The 26,979-nt window shown below is 35.9% G+C and overlaps 1 protein-coding gene across 7 annotated transcripts in view; it reads left to right on the top strand.

Moving 5' to 3' along the window:
* The window catches only part of RABGAP1L (RAB GTPase activating protein 1 like), a 683,255-nt gene that overhangs the window by 412,282 nt on the left and 243,994 nt on the right, over nt 1-26,979 (top strand). For all 7 annotated transcript variants that reach the window (XM_079106395.1, XM_079106392.1, XM_079106391.1 and 4 more), the window contains one exon: nt 16,738-16,812. In XM_079106395.1, the coding sequence (XP_078962521.1) occupies nt 16,738-16,812 (75 nt within the window). The remainder of the gene's footprint in view (nt 1-16,737; nt 16,813-26,979) is intronic.

Raw genomic sequence — 26,979 nt, 5'->3', positions numbered from 1 at the left:
TATCCTTATTCTGTATGTTAGGCAGTTTTATTATAATGTGCCATGGTGTGGGTCTGTTGTAATTTTATTTGGGGTCCTATATGCTTCCTGTATTTGATTTTCCTTCCTATTCTTAAGGTTTGGAAAATATTCAGATATAATTTTATTGAAAAGTTTGTGCATTCCTTTAATTTTTATCTGTGAGCCTTCATTTGTCCCAGTAAATCTTAAGTTTGGTCTTTTCATGTCATCCCATATTTCTTGAAAGTTCTTTTCATGGTCTTTTAATATCCTTTCTCCATTGTCAACATTGTTTTCAAGATTATATGTTATCTTCATTGCCTGAAAATGTCTTTTAAGTGGTCTAGTCTGCTGGACATGGTTTCCAAAGAATTTTTAATTTGGTTTTTTGATTCCTTCATTTTGAGGATTTCTGACTGATTCATCTTCAGAATCTCTTATCTCCTTATTGACGTTATCTTTCACTTCTTGTATTTTCTCTCAGATTTCATTTCTTACATCAACTTTTATCTTGGAAATCAGTGTAACCATGAACTTTCTAAATTTCATCTCTGATATTCCCTCCACTTCGGTATCAATGGAGTCTGTTATTGAGGTATTCTCTGTTGTTTTGAACAGTTTGTTCCATTGCTTTTTCGTGTTGTTTGTGTGTCTGCCCATTTTTTTGGATGAATCTGAAGCTGCAGAGTTTCTACTTTATGTAGTTTCTACTTTATACTGACCTTCTGTGTTACTAGTACCTCACAGATTGGGTGGGGAAATGCAATGATAGCAACAATCTACACAAACAAAATATAGCAGTAGACAGGTACTTATTTCCTGTTTTGATATCTGTAGTGTTAATTGGTACCATATGTAGAAATAGTAGAATCAGGAATTTCCATTAGTAAAAACAGTAAATAATCATGAATTCTGTTTGGCTTAAAATCAAACAGTAATGTACATGACTTCTACCATATTAATTACTTCTGTGACGTTGATGGTAGGGAAGAAGTTACATACATCAATCAGTACTAAGAGGTGTTAGGGATCGAGTCGAGCATGAGGAAAGAAGGGAAAGGAGGGTGTGAAAGCATTTGAATTACAGAGGGCGAAGAGGGCAGATACAGTGATAACGTGGGACATGTGTTTAATGAGGAAGGGAAAGAAAAACTAGAATATAAAGCAGAGAAGAGAGAATGGAATTTGACTGTCAGCCACAGAAAAAGAGAAGGAGACAAGGGAAATAGAGTAGGGACAAAGACTATACAAAACAGTACCAAAAAATGCTAATTAAAACCCTAACCCTGAAAATACAGAGCATGGGAAAATAATACCTTTTAAAAAAGGCTAGAAATGAGGAGAGATAAACAAATATGTATATGTACAGAAGTCCTTGAATCAGTCAGTACACATTTAAATAAAACAAATACCCAATATAGAAAACCAAAAACAAAAAGTAAAGCAAAGAAAAACAAAACAACAACCAAAAAAAAAAAAAAATTCTTGGTGAAATAGTAAGAGATTAAGGATTCATTTTCACTATGGTGGACAAAGTAGTCAGTGAGCCTATGAGTTCTCTATCTGTGCCCAACTGATTTTCTTTTCGTTTCTTCTTGAGGTATGAACTAAGTGTGGAATAAGTGTGGAAGTATGGGCCATGGGTTGTTGAGTCCTTCCTTTTTATTGTGTTGCTCACAAGTTCAAGTTTAGGGGTTAAGACGTCCCAGTTTCCCTGATTGGGAGATTAGTGTGGGTGCGCCAGGCTGCAGGCCATGTGGGGAAGCCGCTGGCTGGGGCAGGTGGGCCTGGCAGCAAATCGGCACTTCAGGGATGAAGCATCTGGCTGGGCCATGCGGTGCAGTGACCTGGCAGGCAGGCCTGGCCAACCTGGTAACAAAGCAGCCAGCGAGGCGGACCATGTGGCGAAGTTGCTGGCTGGGGCAGGTGGGCTACCTCCCTATAAAAATCAATGTTAATTTGTGCATGATTTACGTATGATGAATCGGACCTATTTTACACATGTAGTTTGATGATTGTTGACATATGAGTACGCCTGTGCCATCGCAGTCTCATCATACCAGTCAGAATACCAGACAGCTGTATCACTGCACAGAGCTCTCTCCCGATGCTTTGCAGTTAGTTCAGCCAGAGAAGCCCTCCCAGGATCCCAGCTGAAAGTCTGCAGTGTTTACCAGAGACTCTCCTGTTCAGCTGCTGGGAGGCCTCTTAAGTCTGTACTTAATTACCCTTAGCGTCCTTGCAGGCCAGTTCTCCCCAAATTTCCCTTCTTAAGATATCATTTGGCTCCAGTCAGGCAATATGAGTAATCAGTTTTTCACAATGTTCTCCTCAGACTTTCAGTAGACAAGGTGTTGGTTAATATTTTCACATTTTTCAGAGGAGAGGAAAATTTGCAGTACTCCTCTTGTCTACAGTAGGATAGAGAAGTTACCAGATTTGCATACTGATACATCTTAATCTCTCAGAGTAAGAATTTTAACCCATTCCCTCCCTTTACATCATTTTGCATTATCCATTTTAGAAGAATTTTCTAATTCTGCTTCATTGCCAAGGACAGTTTTGCTTATAACTATCAAAACAGTGTGTGCACACACACATGTATACAAACATGTAAAGAAATCTTAGTGCCTTGAAATTGAAAAGCTTCACGTGTGTGTGTGTGTGTGTGTGTGTGTGTGTGTGTGTGTGTGTGTGTGTGTTTGGGGGTTAACTTCCTGCATGGTCTCTGCTTATAAGACTTCAGATTCATATGTTTGTTAGTATTGTTGTAATTTTATCACAGGGGTGATTTTGTGAGCATTTTTTGGTCCTCTTTAACATGTATATTCAAAGTACAGATAGGAAGTGATTTTTTAAAGCATTATCTTTATTAACCTGCAATAATTATCATTTTAGAGTAGCATAAAAAGTGTCAAAATGGGTCAGAAACAAGGTTTACAATGCTCATAATTATTTCTGACAGTGGTAGTATTTAACCTTTTGAGCCGGTCTCAATAGACTGGCAATATAACTCAAACTATTAACAGTATATAATGATAAATGTTCCTTTAAAAGGTTATTTTCCTGTTCACAATTTTTGGAAAAGGTATAATATAAAAATATTTTTTAAGATATAGTTTTCTTCTGAGACTGTAACAATGCAAAGGTCAGCGTGGTGAAGCTGGGGTCCTGGAAAGAGAATGAGTGATTTGTAATGCTCTTGAGAGTCCTTGAGGAGATTTTTAAAATTTCTCTGTGTGTATGGCCCCAGAAGAGATTCCCTTGAAATAGCTTTGTAGTTCCTTTCAGCTGAAAGGCTAATTGAAGCCATGGCACTATTAAGTAGGGTGCAAAAGAGAAAGGGTGGGAGACAAGGATGTAAAAATGGACAGAACCAGGGCAGAGGGCTTAGGGTGCATGCTAGCCCTCAGCAGCAGTCACTCTCCTTTAGGAAACAGTGTTGCTCTTTCAGGAAGAAAAGTAAGATTTCTTTTTAAAACAGAAAAGATGGGGGAAAGACACAACACAAGGAATCTTCAAATAAAATGATATTCGTGAATTTATGATTATTCTCCCAGGTGAGATCTATCTGTATGCTAATTTCAAGTGCCTTAAATATCTTGGACAGTAAACTCCTGGTTTTTCTTGAGTGAATTATTTATGTTACAGAAAGTATGGGGACTTAGCTCATGTTTACTGATTGTATGCAGTTGGCAAGATCTTTACACTCTTGAAGCCTCCTTCTTCACCAGACCTCTTCCTTCTTTCTCCCCTAGGAAGAATGTGAATCTGAGTTGCCCTCCTCCTCCTTCCCATCTGTCCAGATCTCAGTTGCCCATCTCCTCTGTGGAGCTCATCCTTCCCACTCCTCCCACAGCAGAGATTAATATACAACCTGAGAACTATAGTTAATAATTTGGATTTTATTAAATAAGCAGATCTTAGCTATTCTTGTCACACACACAAAAGTAACCATGGGAGATGATAGGTATGTTAAACTACTTCACCATAGTAACCATTTTACTATCTATATGTATCCTATAATTATCATCATGTTGTAAATCTCAAAAATATACAATATAATTAATTTTAGAAAGAATCATAAAATATAAATTATTATGGATCATATTTTTAACAATGTCTAATTTCATTTAAATTTTTCTGCAGTGTGTTCATCTTAGGGAAAAGTCTATCTCTGGCATTTCTTTTTCCTTGTTTCTTTCACACTGAGTACTAAATCACACCAATGTCAATATAATTAACTCTGTGAACTTGACTTGATGAAACCCACTGTGTTAATTTAGATCCTCAGAGAAGCTTATCACCACGACTGGATTAAGTGTATAAGAAATGTATTAGGGGAAGTGCTGCAGAGAAAGGAGGAAGGGAGCTGGGCGGTGCCCGGAGACCACTGCACGGTGCTGCCAAGCTGAGCGGTAATGAAGCTGAGGCGTCAGCCCCAGGGTGTTTTCTAGGGAAAGTTCCACAAGGCCCATGGGGAGACCTCAGCCATAGTTACCCATAAAGTCCCACTTCTTTAAGGGGTCAAACTGCCTTAAATGAATTTTTAAAGGTTATAAATTTGAAAAGAGGTGTGTATTCCTACCATTTCTTTCTTCTGGAAAATACTTCAGTCATAAAATCTGACTGAAAGGCTAAATTCCTTTAGGGCGGGGCTCTTTTGTTTTATAGAGTTTCTGAGTGGTATTCTTCTCTGTTATGTCCTTTTAAAAAATCAAGGGCTGGGGAGATAGCTCAGGTGATAGAATGTTTGCCTTGAAAGCACAAGGCCCTGAGTTCAATCCCCAGTACTGCAAAAAAAAAAAAATTCAAAGGTCGAGGAATGTAAACTAAATTCTCTGAGCAGTTTCCCATAATCATGTAATAATTCACTTATAATAGGGACATTAAAATTTTTTAAGAGTATGATAGTCTAGTTATTTTACACCTACCTTTTTAAAAGATTTTATCAGTATACTTTTTAAAATAATTTTTAATAACTTTATTTTTATATGGTACTGAGGATTGAAGCCAGTGCCTCACATGTGCTGGACAGGCGCTCTACCATTGAGCCACAACCTCGGCCCCAATATATTTTTAAATTATTGTCAAAGGCCTTTTTATATAAAGTGTTATATAAAAGGAACCTTACATCTAGGAATTTTGCCAGCTATGTTAGATAAGAAAATTGCTTTGTGAGTGAATATTTGTGAATACATCTAGCCTTCCACATTTGTTTCCTGTGTTTAGATTATTTCATATCAGTGAATCTATTTTTAGAGTTTATGTTGATACTCTCCTTGTTATTAACATGTAGGACAAACTTAATAACCTTTTTTATGCTCAATTTTTATTATTAGATTCAATAGACAAAATGAAACTGTCAAATATATATATTTATGCATACATACATATACATACATTACCATATATATCACATATATTTTTAACAGTCTCAAATTTACAGGAAAGTCACAGTATAAAATTTTGCCTTACTGAACTATTTTAAGAGTAATTTGCCAGCATGATGCCTCAATACCTCCAAATACTGTAGGATGTTTTTCTAGAAGTAAGGATATTCTTCTGCACAGCCATAACACAACATCCAAGTCAGTAAATCAACATTGACGTATTGCTTCTGCCTAAGCCTTGGACACCATTCAGGTTTCACTAATTGTCCAAGTAATGTCACTTATAGAAAAAGGATCCAGTTCAGAATCACTCATTTCATTTAACTGACACATCTCTGATTTCTTTCAGTCTTAAACAAGTTTTTCACTTTTTCCTTCACTTTTTTGACCTGGATATTTTTTAAGATTATAGATAAGTCATTTTTTAGAAAGTCTTTCTGCTTAGGTTCGTGTGATGTTTTGTCCTGGTTAGAGTCAGGTTATATGTCTTTGGCAGGAATAACACAGAACTCTGAATAAAAGTGCAAGTTAAGCCATCAGAAATATGACTGTATAAATCAAAGAAATTAAATTAGTAAAATATGCTAATTGATCTTTCAACTTTTAAAATTAGGGCTCTGGAAACTGGTGATAATGAGGAAAAGCTCCTTTCAAATTCATTAATAATAATTCCAAATGATCTAATTTTTCTCTCATTAGAGGTGAGTATGATAATATCATTAACAGAAAAAGGTTAAAAGAGAACAATAGTACCACAATGATTTTTTTTTTGAATGATCACCCTTTTACTTATTGAAAGACCTAAAAGAGTTTCCAAAATTACAATTCATGTAAAATGAATAAATGTAGGGCTGGGTTGTGGCTCAGTGGCAGAGCACTTGCCTAGCACATGTGAGGCACTGGGTTCGATCCTCGGCACCACATAAAAATAAATGAATAAAATAAAGGCATTGTGTTCATCTACAAATGAAAAAAAAATTTTTAAATGAACATAGTGATGTTATAAAGTAGTAGAGATGAGCTATTTTCTAGAATTGAGTAATACATTTGATTAATTCCTGGCAGTTAAGGCAAAAATAAAATGCTGATCAAGATTACTTATAATCTTGTTAGCATACACTTAAAAAAATAAGGCCATGAATTTTTCGTGCACAAAATTAGAGGACTTTATTGTATTAGGATCCTGATATGGAATGGATGACTCCATGATTTACCATCCTAATTAAGACCTTTGAGGGTGAAGTGATGTTAGTAATTTTCCTGGGATATATGGAGGGTAATATGGAAGACATTGATTTCAGTGAGCTTTCACACACGGTGCATAAATGCTGACTAAATGGGTGATTCCTGAATGACCTCTGTCTAGAGTTGAGTTTTTTGAAGTCTGAGAGGTTGCATATGTAATGTCAGGTATGAGGTTTTTTTTTTTTTTTTTTTTTTTTTTTTTTTTTTTTTGTTTGTTTGTTTGTTTTGCCATGCTGGGGATTGAACCCAGGGCCTTGTACTTAGGGCAAGCACTCTACCAACTGAGCTATCTCCCCAGGCCAGGTATGAGCTTATTAAAGCTAATTTTGTGGAATAAAGTATTGCGCTTCCTCATTGCTTAGCTTCAGACAGGATAGCATTTCAAGAGTTGCAGTGTTTGTCATCGACATTCAGAAGTGTGTCTTTCTCAAAAAAACAAACAAACAAACAAAAAAAAGCGAGCAAAGGGTGAAATACTATATGCAAATGGTACTTCAGTAAATGCGATTTTATAGAAAAGACTAAATCATTTTTAAGCGATAGGAGTTTTCAATAGCTGAAAGGCTGCTTCTTTGTCACCTAATTCTACAGTATCATATGTTATAGGTGGTTCTAGCCAGAAGCTGAGTCATAGTTAAAATATAGTGGTATTTATAAGCTCCTATAACTCTCCATAGTTCTAGTGTATGCTTTCTGTAATTTGAGCATTTTGAAGGAAACATGTAGTCATTATTCTTTTGTGAAAATTGAAAAGACAGATGTGTATGCTCACCCATAAGTAAGGCCAACCTTCTATAGTGTAATCCTGGGTGACAAAATTACCTCTAAGCAAAACCAGTACCTTTATTAAAGGAAAAAAAGTAGCTTTGAGGCTTATCAAGTATGTATACAAATACTACCTTGAATTACCAAATTTCTTTTTTTAATTTGTTCTAATTAGTTATCAATTGACACATTATACATATATGGAGATTATAACTTCTAATTCTTCTGGTTGTACATGATGTGGAATCACACACACGTCATTTATGTACATAGGGTAATAACGTCCAATTCATTCTACTATCCTTCCTACCCCCATTACTCCTCTCCCTTCACTCCCCTCTGCCTAATTCAAAGTACCTCTGTTCTTCCCTATACCCCCCATTATGAATTACTATCTGCATATCAGGGAAAACATTTGACCTTTGGTTTTTTGGGATTAGCTTGTTTCACTTAGCATAATATTCTCCAGCTCCATCCATTTACCTGCAAATGCCATAATTTCATTCTTCTTTTAGACTGAGTAATATTCCACTGTGTATACATACCACATTTTCTTTATTCATTCATCTGTTGTAGGGCATCTAGGTTGGTTCTATAGTTTAGCTGCTGTAAATTGATCTGCTATAAAGATTGATGTAGCCACATCACTGTAGTATGCTGATTTTAAGTCCTTGGGGTATAAATGGAGAAATGGGATAGCTGGGTCAAATGGTGATTCCATTCCAAGTTTTCTGAGGAATCTGCATACTGCTTTCCAGATTGGTTGTACCAATTTGCAGTTCCACCAGCAATGTATGAGTGTACCTTTTTCCCCACAGCCTCACCAACATGTATTGTTGCTTGTATTCTTGATAATTGTCATTCTGACTAGCATAAGATGAAATCTTAAGAGTAGTTTTGAGTTGCATTTCTCCAATTGCTAGAGATGTTGAACATTTTTTCATATATTTGTTGATCAGTTATATTTATTCTTATATGAAGTGTCTGTTCAGTTCCTTAGCCCATTTACTGATTGGGTTATTTGAGTTTTTGGTGTTAAGTTTTTTGAGTTCTTTATATATCCTGTAGATTAGTGCTTTATGTGAGGTGAGTGTGGTAAAGATTTTTCTCCCATTCTGTAGGCTCTGTCTTCATGTTATTGTTTCCTTTGCTGAGGAACTTTTTAGTTTGAATCCATCCCATTTATTGATTCTTGATTTTACTTCTTGCACTTTAGGAGTCTTCTTAAGAAGTCAGGTCCTAAGCTGACATGGTGAAAATTTGGACCTAGTTTTTCTTCTGTTAGGTGCAGGGTCTCTGTATTGTATGACCTGAAAGAATTGTCCACATTCTGACAAAAATAATCTGAGTCATTTTGTACCAACTAATGACCTTTTCCACAAAATAATTTAATTTATTGTATGGAAACTGATTTTAATTGATAAAACAGATGTTTCACAGGACTAAATATTGTTCAGACTGCAGTGTAATCACCTGAGAAGGCTCTTGATTAAATTTGCTGGGTGTGGTTAATGAAAATGGTGCCCTTTCAGTTTTAAGAGGGGAGTTTGTAGCTATGAATATCTACATCAAAAAAACAAAGAGAGATCTCAAATAAATAACCTAGTAATGCATCTCAAGGTCTTAGGAAAACATGAACAAGTGAAACCTGAAACCAGCAGAGGAAGGAAACAATAACAATTGGAGCCAAAATTAGAAATAGAGATGAGAAAAACAAGCCAAAGGATCAATGAGATACAGAGTTGGTTCTTTGAAAAGATCTACAAGATTGATAAACACTTAGCTAGACTAACCAAAAGAAAGGGGGGAAAGACCAAATTAATAACATTAGATGAGAAAAGAGGGATATTACTGTAATAGATACCACTTACTTCAGAGGCTCATTAGGGATGATTTTGAAAATTTATATTCCAATAAATTGGAAAATCTAGAAGAAATAGGTAGATTTTTAGACATATAAAACCTATAAAAATTAAATCGACTATATTAAAAACCTAAATAGATCAATAACAAGCAATGATTCTGAAGCAGTGATAGAAAGTCTCCCAACAAAATAAAGCCCAGGACCAGATGGATTTGTGACTGAATTTTACCAGACGTTCAAAGAAGAACTAATACCAAAACCAGATAAGGACACAACAAAGAAAGAAAACTATAGACCAAGATCTTTCATGAACTAAACTGTAAAAACCCTTAATAAAATACTTACAAATCTAATTCAGCAACACATTAAAAAGGTCATATGCCATGATTGAGTTGGTTTCATCCAGGAATGCAAGGATGGTTCCGCATATGCAAATACAGTATTTAAGTATAATCAGGGATAAAAATACATGGTCATCTCAACAGATACAGAAAAGGCCTTTGACGAAATTCAGCACCCTTCGTTATAAAAGCCCTGAAGAAACCGGGTCTAGAAGGGTCTTACCTCAACATAATAAAGGCCATGTGTACAACATACCCATAACCAGCATCCTACTCAATGTGGAAAAACTGAAAGTATGTTAACCAAACCAACAATAAGGATGTCTGCTGTCAGCACTCCTGTTCAATATAGTACTTTTATTCCTATTTTCTGATGATATGATCCTATACTTAGAAATCCTTAAAGACTGTCCCAGAAGATTTGATAAATTCGCAAAGTAGCAGAATACAAAATTAACATTAAAAAATCAATAGCCTTTATGTATACCAGTAACAAAGCAGCTGAGGAAGAAATCAGGAAGATAATTCCATTCATAATAACTTTTGAATAAATAAACAAACCAAATACCTAGAAATAAACCTAACCAACAAGATAAAAGATCTCTGCAATGACAATTAGAGACACTGAAGAAAAATTAAACGATACTAAGGAGCAGAAAAATCTCATATGTTCATGGATTGGTAGATTTAATATTAAGATGGCCAGTTATGAAAAGCAGTCTATAGATTCAATATAGTCCCCACAAAAATGCCAGTGACATTCTTTATAGAACTAGAAAAAATTCTAAAATTCATATGGAAAAACAGAAGACCCAGAATAGCCAAGGCAGTACTGAGCAACAAGAACAATGCCGGAGGTGTCACAGGACCTGGTTTCAAAATATACTACAGAGCCGTAGTAACAAAAGTAGCATGGTGCTGGTATAAATAAAGACATGGAGACAACTGGAATAAAATAGAGGACACAGAAATAAGCCCACACTGCTTCAGCCCTCTGATCCTTGACAAGGTTGCCAAAAACTTACATTGCAGGAAAGACAATCTCTTTAACGAACAGTTTTGGAAAAACTAGATATCCATATGTAGAAGATTGAAACTAGATCTCTGTCTCTCACCCTGCACAAAAATCAATTCAAGATGTAATGTAGGGCTGGGGATATAGCTCAGTTGGTAGAGTGCTTGTTTCCTAAGCACAAGACCCTGGGTTTAATCCCCAGCACTGCAAAAAATAAATAAATAAATAAAATAAAAATTTAAAAAATATATATATATGTAATGGAGAGGAAATACATCAAGGTATAGGCACAGGCAACACCTTCCTGAATAGAATTCCTATAGCTCTGGAAATAATAATAAGAATTAACAAATGGAAGAACACCAGATTGAAAAGCTTCTGCACAACAAAATAAACAAGAATGTGAAGAGAAAGCCTATAGAATGGGACAAAATCTTTGCCAGCTACTCTCCAACAGAGGATTATTATCCAGAACATATATAAAGAACTCAAACTTAGCACCATAAAACAAATAATCCAGTTAATAAGCAGGCAAATGAACTGAACAGACACTTCTCAAAAAAAAAAAAGAAAGAAAGAAATACTTTTGGTCAACAGCTATATGAAAAAGTATTCATTATATTTAGCCATCAGGAAATATAAGTCAAAACTACAGTGAGATTCCATCTCAATTCTGTCAGAATGGCAATCATCAAAACTATAAATAACAATACTTGCTAGTAAGGATGGTGGGGAAACCCTTACACATGTTAGTACAACTACCATGAAAATCAGTGCAGAGATCCCTCAAAACCAAAAATAGAACTGTGACGTGACCCAGCTATACCACTCCTATGCAAAATGCAAAACAATCAAAGTCAGCATAGGATAGAGGTACCTGCACATTCACTGCAGCACAACTCACAATAGCCGAGTTATAGACAGCCTAGTTGCTCTTCAGCAGATGAATGGAGCAAGAAAATGTATGTATATACACAGTGGAGTATCATTCAGCTGTAAGGAAGAATGAAATCATGTCATTTGCAAGAAAATGGGTGAAACTAGAGATCACCATCTTAAGCAAAATAAACCAGATTCAGAAAGGCAAGTATCACATGTTCTCTCATATGTAAAATCTAGGGGAAAAAAGACATGAAAATAGAAGGGAGACTTATAGAAGAGGAAGGTAATCAGGGGAAGGTGGGTAATGCAGGGGGTAGAAATGATCGAAATGTGTTATACACACAATGAATATGATATTGTGAAATCCCATGTTCTGTATAATTAACATCACTAATGAAAAAGAACAAGACAAATGGCCCCTTTAAATCTTAGAGGATTCTTTCTTAATCCACTGTTCAGTTTTATTATCATAAATGCTGAAATGCTTCTCCTAGTAGTAGAAAGTCAGATGAAACTGTCACTCCGAGTTCCTTAGGGTTCTTACTCAGTTTGCAAATAATCAGAAACTGCTCCTCCCTAGAGATGTTAACCAGTTTTTGCATAGACAAAAAATAGCAAAATTCTTCCTGGGTTGAAGCAGCTGGTCAAATACTTAAAAAAATTGGGAATTTCAACTTCTGAGTAAAAAGATCTCTGACTTAAAAATATAGAGATTATTTTTTTTTATTGTAAACAAATGGGATACATGGCGTTAAGGCATACCATTTGTGTAATCATAAATTTACATAGAGCAATGTTGTTTGATTCATTCTGTTATTTTTTCCCTTCCCCCCACCCCTCCCACCCCTCTTTACCCTCTATACAGTAGTTCCTTCCTCCATACTTGCCCCCCTCCCTAACCCTAACTCTAACCCTTCCCTCCCCCCCATTATGTGTCATCCTCCACTTATTAGCGATATCATTCGTCCTTTGGCTTTTTGAGATTGGCTTATCTCACTTAGCATGATATTCTCCAATTTCATCCATTTGCCTGCAAATGTCATAATTTTATCATTCTTTATGGCTGAGTAATATTCCATAGTATATATATACCACAGTTTCTTTATCCACTCATCAATTGAAGGGCATCTAGGTTGGTTCCACAGTCTGGCTATTGTGAATTGAGCAGCTATGAACATTGATGTGGCTGTATTTCTGTAGTATGCAGATTTTAAGTCCTTTGGGTATAGGCCAAGGAGTGGGATAGCTGGGTCAAATACGAGAAACTCTACATCAAGAATACAAATAATCCAATCAACAAATGGGCTAAGGAAATGAACAGACACTTCACAGAAGAAGATGTACAAGCAATCAACAGATATATGAAAAAAATGTTCAACATCTCTAGTAATAAGAGAAATGCAAATCAAAACTACCCTAAGATTTCATCTCACCCCAATTAGAATGGCGATTATCAAGAACACAAGCAACAATTGGCGAGGATGTAGGGAAAAAGGTACACTCATACATTGCTGGTGGGGCTGCAAATTAGTGCAGCCACTCTGGAAAGCAGTATGGAGATTCCTCAGAAAGCTTGGAATGGAACCACCATTTGACCCAGCTATCCCACTCCTTGTCCTATACCCAAAGAACTTAAAATCGGCATACTACAGAGATACAGCCGCATCAATGTTCATTGCTGCTCAATTCACCATAGCCAGATTGTGGAACCAACCTAGATGTCCTTCAATTGATGAACGGATAAAGAAACTGTGGCATTTATATACAATGGAATATTACTCTGCCATGAAGAATGATAAAATTATGGCATTTGCAGGCAAATGGATGAAATTGGAGGATATCATGCTAAGTGAGATAAGCCAATCTCAAAAAACTAAAGGTCGAATGATCTCGCTGATAAGTGGATGAGGACATATGGGAGGTTAGGGGGGTTAGCATTAGGGTTAGGGTTAGTTTTAGGGTTAGGGATAAGGAGGGTGGTAAGAATGGAGGAAGGAAGGACTGTATAGAGGGAAAAGAGGGGTGGGAGGGGTGGGGGAAGGGAAAAAAATAACAGAATGAATCAAACAACATTGCCCTATGTAAATTTATGATTTTTAATTAAAATAAATAAAGAAAAAAAAAAGAAAAAAAAATATAGAGATTATTTGAGAAACACATACCTGAATGAAGACGTTTATCTGCCAATGAAGGTTTATATTTTGGTATTTGTTTTTGGAGATGCAGTAGCTTGGTCAGCAAGATTCTGGCCTCTGCTTTGGTTATTATAGGCTTTGGCCATTTGTTTGATTTGTTGGATTATTTCAGTATGTTGGAAATCATAGTAATCTTGTCATTTTTTATTTATGTAAGTTTAATAAAATAGAAATTTTCTCTTTCCTTCTTTCCCCTTTCCTCTCATAATTTTATCAGGTGACTATTCAGAAAATTTTTGATGACCTAGACCAAAGGGAATTAATTTTCTCAAGTAGTTGTCTATGAATAGTTTATGTTAAAGTTGGACAAAATAGAATGAAAAGATAGGTATTCATTTGGTTTTAGAACTTACAATAAACCCTTATTAATAACTCAAAGATTAATCAGGTCTAAATTTTGGGGCATAAATATAGCTTAGAACCTTTGTTCAGAGCCATTGGAGGAATTTATGAATTATCTAGTTCATTTCATCACAAGAAACAGACTAGTAGATGGAACTGAGACAGACCTGCATTAGCCCATCCTCCTCCTCCTCCAAAGCAAAGGTAGTTGCAATTGCCCTTTGTTGGACACCTGCCTTTGTAGGATAAGCCCAGGTTTTTTTCTCTGGGGCTGTGGATTTTGGAGCTGAAATTGCCCAGATCTTTACAGACACTGCTGAGGTGAAATCCACTGAGCTGAGAAGGAGCCAGGGCTAAGCCTCTCCATGTTCAAGGATGAAGACAGTTGACAAAGACAAGCATAACCAGCACATCAGGAAATGAGAGGGAAGCACACAGCTTCAAATGTCTACATTAGAAAAGAAGAAAGATCTAAATTTTTACTTTAATAAGCTAGGAAATGAAGAGCAAATTAAACCCTAAGTAAATAGAAGGAGATCAATAATAAAGATAATAACAGAAATCAGGGAAATAGAAAACACATAAACAAAATAATAATAAAACCAAAAGCAAGGTCTTTGAAAAGATTAGACTAACTTTGGAGACAAGAAAATGGATAAGCAAATAATGCTATATTTATGCAGAAATACACTACTCAGCAGCAAAAAGGAACGAAGTACTGAGACATACAATAACACAGAAGAATCTCACAAACATTATGCTGAATAAAAGAAGCTGAATTGATCAAATTATATTGTTAAATTGTGTGCATGTATGAATATATCACAGCAAATACCACACTTTTGATATAATTATAATGCAGCAATAAAAAATTAAAAAGAAGCCAGACACAAAAAAGTACATATTTTAATATTTATATAAAACTTATATAAACAAAACTGCAACTACCTTTGCTTTGGAGGATGAGGAGGATGGGCTAATGCAGGTCTGTCTCAGTTCCATCTACTAGTCTGTTTCTTGTGATGAAATGAACTAGATAATTCATAAATTCCTCCAATGGCTCTGAACAAAGGTTCTAAGCTTTATGTTTTATAAAACTTATAAAAATTCAGAACTAACATATTATTATAAAAATCAGATCAGGGGACGCTTGGGTGGAGGTATTTGACTACAGAGGCATGAAGGAATGTTCCAGAGTGGTGTGGTCATTCTGGAATGGTGGCATTGATACTCCAACTGAAGGAATCATGTAATTAAAGTGTATGCATTTCACTGAATGTAAATACTTCAAAAAAGCTTATTATTATTGTTTTACCAAAAAACAAACACCTTCAAAAACAAAGCACACTGCTGCACTGTTGTTGTAGACTCTGCACAGTGATTTGGCCGATGGGAGCCACTGTACTTACCCTTCCTTCTAGTAATCTTTGATAACAACGGTCCTGGACAGAAGCAGTTTTTATACTCACAAAATTGCAACACAATTGTTTCAAGCAAATTGAAGAAGTTCCCCAACATGAAGTTTACCACATAGGTGGGATACACATCTAAGATTCTAACAGCACATATGGGATGTTTGTCTTTAAAAAACAAAACAATACAAAACAAAACAAAAAAAGTGGCAGTACCTGAACTTTTTTAAAAAAAAATCCGAATCCAGTCGTTAGTGAGCCCTGCCCACAAAACCAGTTTTTGTATTGCCCTTGATTTATGAATCGTTTTTATATTTTAACTGCCACCATACTTGTTGCCAAAACCTAAAATGTTTACTATCTGTACTTTTAAAGAAAGGGCTAACTCCTAGCTTCACCCTTTTATCAGCATATTTACCTACTGATTCAGCCTCCTAAAACTAGTGTAAGGGATCTTCTGTTGTTGGACCAATCCCAGCTGTTTGAAGCATATATTAAGTATATTAAGGATACAACCCTATTTCCTTTCCTCTGAGGACAGAGAGGTGAATGTTAGGTTGAGTGGGGTGATAGTACTTCCCACGGAGTTCTGGACTTCCTGGGCAGGGCTCTCTGGGTGTCTTCTGGCTGACATGGCTGGAGTGATGCTCAAGATGTGGGCTAGGCAGAGCACCTGCAGTAGTGGGTGTGGTGTGGGCCCCACGCTCTCCACCATTCTTAAAAAGTGCGCTGCACAGCCGGCTGTTCCTGCCTTACTGAGCAGGAGAGAGGAGCTGAACATTTCTGCTTTTCAACCTTGTGGAAAATGGGAGAGTAGTTCAGTAGGTCTTCCAGAACTTCTAGAGGTTCTACTGGTAATTTTATTTTTTGTATCTCAGTATAGCAGACCTGCCCTACACTTCGAAGCTTCAAGACTTCCTCTTGTAGTGTCTTAGAATTCTAATCAATCTCAGAGTCTTCGTCTCCCCCACCTTTTGCCCATGCCTCCCATGATCTGACCCACCTAACCTAAAAACAAGATGGATTTTTAAAAATGAATTCAAGTGCTCTGAGCACCTCTTTATTTTCACATTCCAGAGATGAACCTGGGATAATGGGACATCTCGGAAACACATGGCCTTCTTGGGACATCCCACTTTGCTAATGGCACACACATTCAAATTGAAAAATCAGTGAAGTTGTGGTGGACAGCCCAGGGACCAAAATAAGCATCAGGCTGATGTGAGCTAACACTTTAGTTAAAATATGTGAATATTTACAGTATTTCTTCCTCTTTTCTCCAGGCCTACTCTGTATATGATGAAGACATTGGATACTGTCAAGGACAATCTTTTCTTGCTGCTGTATTGCTGCTGCATGTAAGTGATCTTCCATGTGACAAACAGCACAGTGCCACCAAGTTTATCTCCATCTGGTTTTATTCTTCCTTCTGCCTTCCTGTTCACCTGATGAAGATTACACATGGCATAGCTTTTTTTAAAAATGTGCCTTGGATGATAAAGTAAGAGACCTGATGTCACAAACAGGACAGTTTTTCAATAGCATTAATATTGCTGGCTAGAAGCAAATAAATTGCTTATTTGGAATTGTTTTTAACTAGAATCATCTATAATAAAGAAGTCATGGTAACCACCCAAATATTAGAACTTGGACCACTATGAACAAGGAAATCTTATCTTTCCATGTTTTATTTTTATATACTCTTTTTCCTGTCAGTCACCTTCATTTAACAGAACATTTAAGCTCAATGAGAGCTTCACTTGCAGGTACTGAACTCAGAAATGGGATTACAGGGGTGAATCATTTATAATTTGTGTTCTCTAACATCTTACAGTCCAGGATATAGCACAGATAATGTTAGTATAGACTTATTATTTTTATTCTCTTTTCTTTGTCTTTATTGATTTTTCTGATGACAAAAATAATACATACTCACTAGAAAACTTAGTGTTCTAAACACAGGGTAAGAGAATAGAGAGGAGAATTACTCAACCCAGATATGCCAGAACTCTCAGGAAAAACTTTCTAGATGAGGCAGCTGCTTTTCCAAAGACATGAATAATAGAGGTTGGGAAGGGAAGAGGGGAAGCAAAGAGAGTAGAGGATTCTAGACAAAAGGAACAGGAGCAAATGTATGGGAACAAATGGGCACTGTGCACAAAGGGAACAACATGAGATTGGAGTTTACTGCCGGGAGTGGTGTGCCATGAATGTGGCAAGATGGGCAGGGGCCAAATTACGGAGACAGTGCGTGTAATCATGTCAAAAATGTGGACTTTCGGGGCTGAGGTTGTGGCTCAGTGGGTAGAGTGCTCGCCTGGCATGTGTGAGGCACTGCGTGTGATCCTCAGCACCAGATAAAAATAAATGAATAAAAGTTTAAAAACGTGAACTTTCTGCTAAAGCCAATGAGAAACCATTGATCTGTTTGAAACAAGGGATTAACAGTTAGACATTCATTTCCAATAAATTCTTGTTACACTTGCATAGAGGGTGGGATTGAAAAACATACAGTAGCAGAGAGACCAGTTAGAAAATATCAATCTGAGTGAGGGATGTTGAGACCTAGAGAAAGAGAAGCAGAATTAAAACACTTGCTGTTTAAAAAAAAAAAAAAATTGTTTTAGTTGTATAGAAGGTAGTACTCAAATATAATCATGTTTTATTTCAAAAGAAAAAAAATAAGAAAGGTAAGAAAGGAAGGAAAAGAGAGGGAGGGAGGAAAAGTAAGGGAGGAAGGAAATGTTGAGCAGGCAAAACTGATAGGGTTTGTGGACAGATTAGTAAAGGAATTGCCAAGGTGATGTCTGGTTTTCTAGTTTTGATGACTGAATGGCTGTGGTATTTTGATTTAAGAAAGTGCATCCATTGAGATAGATGATGGTGAAGTTTTGTTTTGAATTCTTTGAGTTTGGGACCATTTGGATACTGGATATTGGACACTGGGGAAGAAATCAAAGCTGAAATCATGGGAGAAGATCAGATCATCTCACAATAAGGTGACTAAGAAGAGCAGAATAAAGCTTGGGAACGCAGAGCATGTAAGTGGCTGGAGAAAACAGAATCTCTGCAGTCCTGGTTTGCAGGAGAAGCAGAGCATAGATCAGATGTAGCAGCGTGACCTGTGAAGTTTAAGCCTGACCCATTTCCTCTGGGATGCTATACTGAAAATGAAGAGCATTTAGAGTAGATTCTGGTTCTAATAATGGTGGTACATAATGGTGCCGTTCTGATTGTCTGCTTTATCTCACTTGGAGGTTGGTTTCCTCCTCTGATGCATTATCTCTGTTCATGATCTTCTGTCTTCTCCTTGTGTCCTTCTTTAATATCTCTACATCCTATCATCTTGGGACTCCCTGTGATGATCTGGCACTTTCTAGTCACAAATTCTCAGGGGCCCTTCTTCACCTAGGATCTAGAATGGTCTGGTCCCTACCTCAGGAGACTGGACACGAAGTGGTATTGTGAGTATTCATCAACGTCAGAACCATCTTTCTTCTAAAGGAAACCTTTATAATCACTCTGATGAGACACTGATATTCAGTTCATGGCTGGGGTTGCGTTGTTTTGACCAAAATAGTCTTTGAATATACCACAGTTTAGCAATTTTGACCTGCATCCCCATTTAGCACATTATAAAATACTGATTAAAGTACAGTGAGAAGAAAATCTCTGAGAAATCTGTTCTGAGTTTTCCAAAAGGTTTAGATTCATTGAAAGTTCCCGATTATATGGAAAATCATCCCTTAAAGGGAGAAAGAGTGAGTTAAATAACTAGAAAATTCAAATACCCAGATTTTTGTTCTGTATTACTGCTCTATTCTAATGAGTGCCATATGACACGTCAGCCTTTGTGAACTTACTCAGTTAAAGTACTTCCAAGGTATGTCACCAAGAAGAACCAAAATTCAGTCTAATCTCTTGTACTTTCTACATTAATAGTAATAGAATTATGCATATTCCCCATATTTTTGCCTCCATTGTTTAAATAGATAGAAAAATACAGGTTAGCTTAAATAATTCATCAACTACACTATCTCAGGCTCCAGGGAGATATGTTATTGGGGTCTTGCTGACTGATTTTTTTGTCAGTTTCATAAGCTGCTGCTTCTTTTCCTGCCAGGCATACTTTGGCAGCTCCATATTAATCACTGTCAGACTGCTGCTTCTTGGGATGTTGCTTTTCCTTACCCATGGTCATTTATGTTTAACATTTGTTGCCTAGGAGGAAAAGAGGGCCAAAATGAAAGTATGTCCAAAAACAAAGTGTCAAATTTTTAATTTTTTCCATGTCTCAATAGTTTTATGAAATAGTTTCTCTTTTCTGAGCATGGGAGTTTCCAGATACTTTGTAACATGTGTCTAGTAAGTGAAAGAATTAAATGTTTATGCAAATGGATATAAGAAGAGACACTGTTATACATTTGTGAATTCTGAGAAGTTTATCACTTACTGTTGGAAAATAATATTTGCAACCATTCTAATTTCAACTGCCTTCAAAATAAAGGATGCAGTAATAATTCTTCATATCCTCATTTTAATATTAGTTTTGGCTTAACCGGAGGTATAATAAATACTTACATATTTTATTTATTCTAAAGATCATCGATAAATTTTAACCCAGTGTATTTTTCTACCATATTATTGTCAAGTCTTAAACTTTTTTTTTGTTGGCTGTGGGCTGTTTTTAGACTTTCAGAAGAGCAAGCTCATTTTCAAGATTAAATTATTGTGTGTGTGTATGTGTGTGTGTGTATACATATATATGTATATATACATAAATATTGGTATGTATGGAAGCTCTTTAATTGCAGAAAGGATTATGTTTGAATAATCCAGAATACTTAAACTATTGCATTAAAAACAAAAAACTATAAGCACAACGCCTTTGGAAACCAGTTTGACTTTTATCCACATTCCCAGCAATTCCATTCCTAGATGGACTTTAATTCCTTGGTCAAATACCTAGCACAAGTACACAAAAGCCATGGGCTGAAATTGCCCTGGGATCAGCGTTTAACATGGAGTTCCAGTATTAGAATTACAGTGAGGCATTGAAAAGAATACGTGGTGGCGTGTCTGTAGGGTAGAATGCTGTGTAACAATGGAATGTGCATTTACACTCTATTGTGAACGAAACATGTAAACACAATGTTTAGTTAAAAAGGCAAGTATAAGATTATATTTTGTATAAAATATAGTAACAGGCAGAATTTGATGTTTTTAGGGTATAACAGAGATGACAGTGGTAAAGCATACCACTGAAGCAATTGCTGTTAAAATCAGTATATAGATTTCTCTGGGGAGAAACACAAGGGTCATGATTGAAAAGGAGCATACAGGGAGCTTCAGGGGAATTGGCAGTATTCTTTTTTTTGCCTGGATAGTGATTGTCTGAGTCCTTCAAAATTATTTGTTTTTCCTTCATAATCAATTATTCAGTAAAGTGTATATTTAGCTTTTATGTATTTTTCTATGTGTTGTATTTAAAAATAAAAAATATTTTAAAATTGCAAAGTCTTTAATGTAACTCCCCACAGAGACAGGTTCAGGGTAAGATTTAACCAATAAACGTAAGAACTGAGAAGCCAAGCTACTTTCTAGTTTTCCTGAAAATAAAGATTCCATGAGGGGCTGGGGTTGTAGCTCAGTGGTAGAGAGCTTGCCTCGCACATGTGAGGCACTGAGTTCGATCCTCAGCACTGCATAAAAATAAACAAATAAAATAAAGGTATTGTGTTCATCTACAACTATATATATATATAATATATGATTGGTATATATTTTATGTATATGTAAAAGAAATCATATATACATATATGATATATGGACAAATCTTTTTTTTAAGAAAAAAGATTCTATTGGGTCCAATGGCCCAAGATAGAAGTTTTCAAATATCTTTTTTTTAAACTTTATTTATTTATTTATTTTTATGTAGTGCTGAGGATCAAACCCAGTGCCTCACATGTGCTAGGCAAGCACTCTGCCACTGAGCTACAGCCCCAGCTCTCTAAAATATCTTCATATGTATATATAAGTAGAAGTGTTTGTGAGATTGTGCTATTCAGAATTCTCTCTGCTGCGACAGGACCCTAACTCAAGGTAGCTTAAATTAGAAGGATATTTATTGGCTCATAACTGGGAAATCTATGACAGAGATGATTTTGACATCGTTGGAATCTGGAGTTCTTATTTTGTTGTCAGGCGCCTATGCTCTTGTTGAATTTTCTTGCTGTGGTCTAAATGAAGTGGCAGCATGCGGTGGCCTGGTCTGGCTTCATACCCTCTCAGTTTTGTGACTTCATTTAAAAGGGGCCATCTTTTGCTCCACCAAAGCCAAAACCAAACCAAATATACTTCCTTCTCTTTTTTCCCTTGGAAGGTTCCAGTTGTCCTGGTTTGGTGCATGTGCCATTCCTGATTCATTTATTCACTCCAGAGGGAAGGGGTTCTCTGATTGGCAGGTCCAGGTCTTTTGTCTGCCTCAGTATTGACAGAGAAATGGACCAGCCCCTCCTGAGCAATGCAGTGGTTTTCATACAGGACGAGTGATGCCAGCACCTTCTGAGTGGAGGTGGGGTCAGCCGCATCACATCTGCGTGGGTCGTGTCTTCACTCAGAGTTTTACTGTATTTTTGAATAAGTAAATAAGTTTTTCTATATTTCTGAATAACTTTTCCTTATAATGAGGTTATATTCATTTTCCTGTTCTGAGTTAATTCTTGCATCAAGTGCTTTTGAGCTACTTCCCAACATCTTCTCTTTATAGCCTGTAATATATATATATATATATTTATATATATATATATTTATATATAGAATATAAATACATATACATTCAGGACTTTTTTACCTAAAACAAAAATGTCTCCTAATCCTCCTGTTTCACTCCTGTCTTGTTCTCTCTGCCCTTTCAAAACTCAACTCCTTCAAAGGATATTAAAAATCACAATTATGAATTTGAATTGTGGTTTAATACCTTTCAAGTTAGATGACCTTGGGCAAAATTCCTGAACTGAGCTTCAATTTCTTCATTTATAAAATGGAAGTAGTATTATCATCTTTCTAGAATTATTATGAGTGTCGAGTACCTTATTTCATGAGTGTAGAGTCTTATTTTGTACTTGGCACAACAAGCTCATAATCATGATATTAAGCCCAGGGTCTACTTAATAGATCTGTAGTTATTAGCCAAACACTCGACCTTGCTGAACTTCACCAGTCTTACAGAAAGAGATGGGACAATGGCACAAGCCTGTGATCACACCAACACAAAGGCTGGGGCAGGAAGAGTGCAAGTTTGAGGCCAGCCTCCACAATTTAGCCAGACCCTGTCTCAAAATTAAAACAAAAGGGGCTGGGGACGTAGCTCAAAGGTAGCGCGCCCCTGGGTTTAATTCCTGGAACCACAAAAATGAATGAATGAATACATAAATAAATAAATAAATGTATAAGTAAAATATACAAATAACATGTACTTTTCAGGACTTTTTTGGGAGTCAAATAGTCATTCATATGTCTAATAATGGTAGCTGCTACTATTACATCTCAAATTAATAATTATCTGCCCAGCAGATTTTCTTTGGCCCCACATACCATTAACTGAAATTGATAACACATAGGAAACTAATACATGATACAATACTGTTTTATGGCTGATAAGTAGACATTCAATTTAAATGTATTTTAGCACCTATTTGATTTAAAGGGAAAATAAATGAGTAGTTTTTATTTGTTTACTTCTCAGTACGAAAACAGAAAATGAAGACTCAAGAGTTTATGACTTTGAAAACAGTCCCTAGCATCTATCTTTGTTAAAGAAAACTTAGAAAATCAGTGGAGTGAATGCTCATTGTCTTAATAGAAAAAGGTGGATTATTCCAAAAAGATCTGAAGATGATGTGGAATAGGAAACAGTTTTATCCAAAATGGAGATTATTTTTAATTATCAAAATAGAATCTTATTTCAGAAACATGTTTTGAAGTAAGTGACATCAGTTGAGTCTTACAGACTCTGGGATCACTTAGACAGCTTCTTGTGCACTGCCTCATCATGGAGAGAACTGTGAGGTGGGGCTGTCTCCACTGGTGTGGGTGGCAGGTCATTGTCAACACTTGTTCCCAAACAACAGTCACATCCTGCTTGACTCTCAGATTATGCATGTGCAGCAGTTATTTTGTTCTGTATTTCAAAGAGCCATTGATGATAGTTTATTATCTTAAATTACAAGATTTTAGTGTTTATCTCCCCTTTTTCCAAATAACTCTGATTCCATGACAGAGTTCCTATACCCAGCAAAAATGTGTAGTCAATATCAAAGGCCCACCGTGTTCTCGTATCTTAGTATTTTATTTAAAAATCCTTGGTTCAATTATTTATTTTGATTGTATTTTAGACTAATCACATACCAATGGTAGATTGACTTATTCAATAAAACCTTAATCACTGTAATAGGTTGAGTAATCATTTTAATATTTTGGGTTACTTTTTTTTTTTTTTAAGTAGGCAGATACTACAATAGTAGCCCTGGGGAAACTGTGTTATAATAAGGTGAGGTTTGATAGTACAGCCAGGTATTAAGTCTCAGATCTTGATTGATATTCTTTGTGCTGATTTAGAGATGGCAAACTTGATTGCCAATACAAAATATAGATGATACAACATTTCCTTATATTTTGCATTTTTAATAATAATACAAGAAATCAAGTGCTACTATGGTTACATTTAGCTGCCCTTTGCTTCCAGCTTTCACACCAGTTTTTTTTCTTCTACGTTTTTGTTAGCCTTCTTCCTGGTAGTTACCATCAGATTCCCTTATTCACATGGCATGCCTTTATTGCTAAAGTCAGATGTACTTAGATTTGCTGAAGTTTCTCAAACAGATAACACTTACCTTCATCAAAAGCTCTATGTTAAGATCTACGAGGAGTAGGGGATGTACAAAGTCCAGAAGTTAGGTGCACAAAATAACTATAATGCATATTACAAAAGATTTGGGGATTCAGAAAAAGCAAAAATCTCATCAGGTTTAAGGGACATAAGAAAGACCCACCTAAGTGACTTTTATGATCAACCTTAAAAGATGGGTTGGATCTCAGTGGCGGAACAGTGTTGTACACTATGACCCGCCCAGTCTCCACCCTGAGCTCCTGTGCCTTAACTCTAAGGGGAACCTGGAAAGTAGCTGGTCACTGTGGGATATATCAAAAGGATGGGAGGAGGGGGTCATTCCTCCCAGTGATACTAAGAAATGCAGTCACTTCTCTGAAGCACATTTTGCTCCTTCCTTTCAGTGAATCATTTTAACAGTAGAAATTTACTTTTGTAATTTTTGATTAGGTAAAAATTTTTCCCATGCATTTATTTATTCTTTTTATTTATTTATTTATTTTGAGTCCTATTGTATAGAGCACTCTGGTAGTTGTTAACGTATTAAGACATAGTCCCTCTTTTCAAGGAGGGAAAGAGAAGGGAATTTTACATTTTATGATCATCAACAATATACATGTTCTCTTTCACGTTTCATTTAATATTTACCGTATTCCTGCGAAACATTTTATTACTAAGATTTTAAAACCAAAAACATTCAGAGGTTACCTGCTCAAGGTCACCCAGATAATAACAAAAGCTTATCTGGGAGGAATTCTCATCTGTCAATGTAACTCTGATGTCATATTTTTCCTCCGCAGCTCCTTTTCTATATTCACCATGTACTGCCAGACAGCTTTTTTTCCTTCTGTGATGCCATGTATTGAATTCAAAGCCTCATGTATGTTAAGAAAACTCTCTATCTGGGCAACCTTTCTGAGAGAAATGGCTGAATGTAGGTTCTTGTAGATTATACAGTCATATAAAAGAAAAGTGATAAATCCTTACTAAACCAACATGTTTATGCCCTTCTTTCCTTGTAACCTTCCCCATATGGAGGCTAAGTGACCTTAGTAAAAATAAAAATTGGTTCCCTGCTTAAAAACTCTCTAGTGATTTTCCATTGCATTTTGAATACAGTCCTAGCTTTTCATCATGGTCTGTATCCAGCCATGCAGGAGCCAGATCCTTCCAGCTCATGGTAAGTTTTCAGGAACTTTGTGAATCAGTTGTTAAACACAGGTATTGTTAAAAATTAAGTGATATAATATTACAATTTAAAACTCATGTTTAAAACAAAAAAGTGATACTCAAAACTCATCGCTTCCTAATTATTTTAGAACTCTTGACTGTTACCAGTGTGCCCTTGAGACTGTGTCACCTGTTTCATGTATATGATAGAAACAGTGCATGATGGCATGCTGCTGCGTTGCTGCCGTATGTCACCTCCAACTCCAACCCAGGTGTTTTTGAGTATTCTATGAGTTATGGGCAGTAGTCAAACATGGCTAAAGCTATAGCAGGGCCCCTGTCACACAACTTGTTATTGCAATTATTAGTAGACAGTTCTGTTTATTTGCATTGGCAAAGCCAATAATTTATTATTGTCAATAAATTTTTTCAGTCATTGTTGAAGTAGCTAGTAACCATCAGGAAGTGAATATCATTTAATATTTCTAAAATGTTTTCATATTGCACACATCTTAGGTTACATAATATCACAAATCGAGGCTTAGTCATTGATCTCTGATACCAGCACAGCACTGATGTAAAACATACATTGCCATAACTTCAAAAGGCAAATGCTCAATATGTGAATTTCCTTTTTTTCTTTACAGTGTAAATGTTGATCAGAATCTGATGTTTAACCATATTTTGTACATTTTAAGATGCTTCTTTTTTTCATTTTTTAAAATCTTTTGCATTTTTGCTGTATTTTTTATGCTTACCCTGATTGCCTTCCCGACTGCTGCTAATGAATACATTAATTGAAAGAGAAATACCACAGGAAGCTGAAGCAGACATGCTAAACAGATTCCATTAATCTTTAAACTAGAAAGGAAAGGCTGCATTTCTACTTTTCAAAGGATTCTACCCATTTCCCTTAATTTATCATTTTGCTAGTAATTTTTTTTCTTTTTAGCTTCACAGGGGTTAATTTTAGTCTATTTTATGATGAAATAATATTTTTCTATAATGTCTTAGTATATTTGACTTTAGTCTTCAAAGAGTCTTTGTTCTTTATACCTTAACTGGACTACTATTTTATAGCTTTAGTCTAGTATTTTCATGTGGTACATTATCTAAAAATTAAAAACTTGGCTATACTGCTGAGGGACTACCTTTAGACATAAAGGTTAGTGACCTTTATCTCTCCCCCAAATATACCTGTATTTTTTTTTTTTAAATAAAGATTACGAACTGGCACATCAGTGTTTCTAGCAGCTCAGTTCAAATAGCTAAGCAAAGTGCCTTTCAACAGATGAATGTATAAAGAAAATGTGGTACATGTACCCAATGGAATATTATTCAGTTATAAAGAAGAATGAAATTATGACGTTTGCCAGTAAAGGGATGGAACTGGAGACTATCATGCTAAGTGAAATAAGCCAGTCCCAAAAAAACAAAGACTGAATGTTCTCTCTGATATGCAGTT

The sequence above is a fragment of the Sciurus vulgaris genome (assembly GCF_902686455.1).
Source record: "Sciurus vulgaris genome assembly, chromosome: 12".
NCBI classification, from domain to species: Eukaryota; Metazoa; Chordata; class Mammalia; order Rodentia; family Sciuridae; genus Sciurus; species Sciurus vulgaris.
Note: the sequence above shows the minus strand (reverse complement) of the source record. Positions and strands in the feature narration are given on the sequence as shown.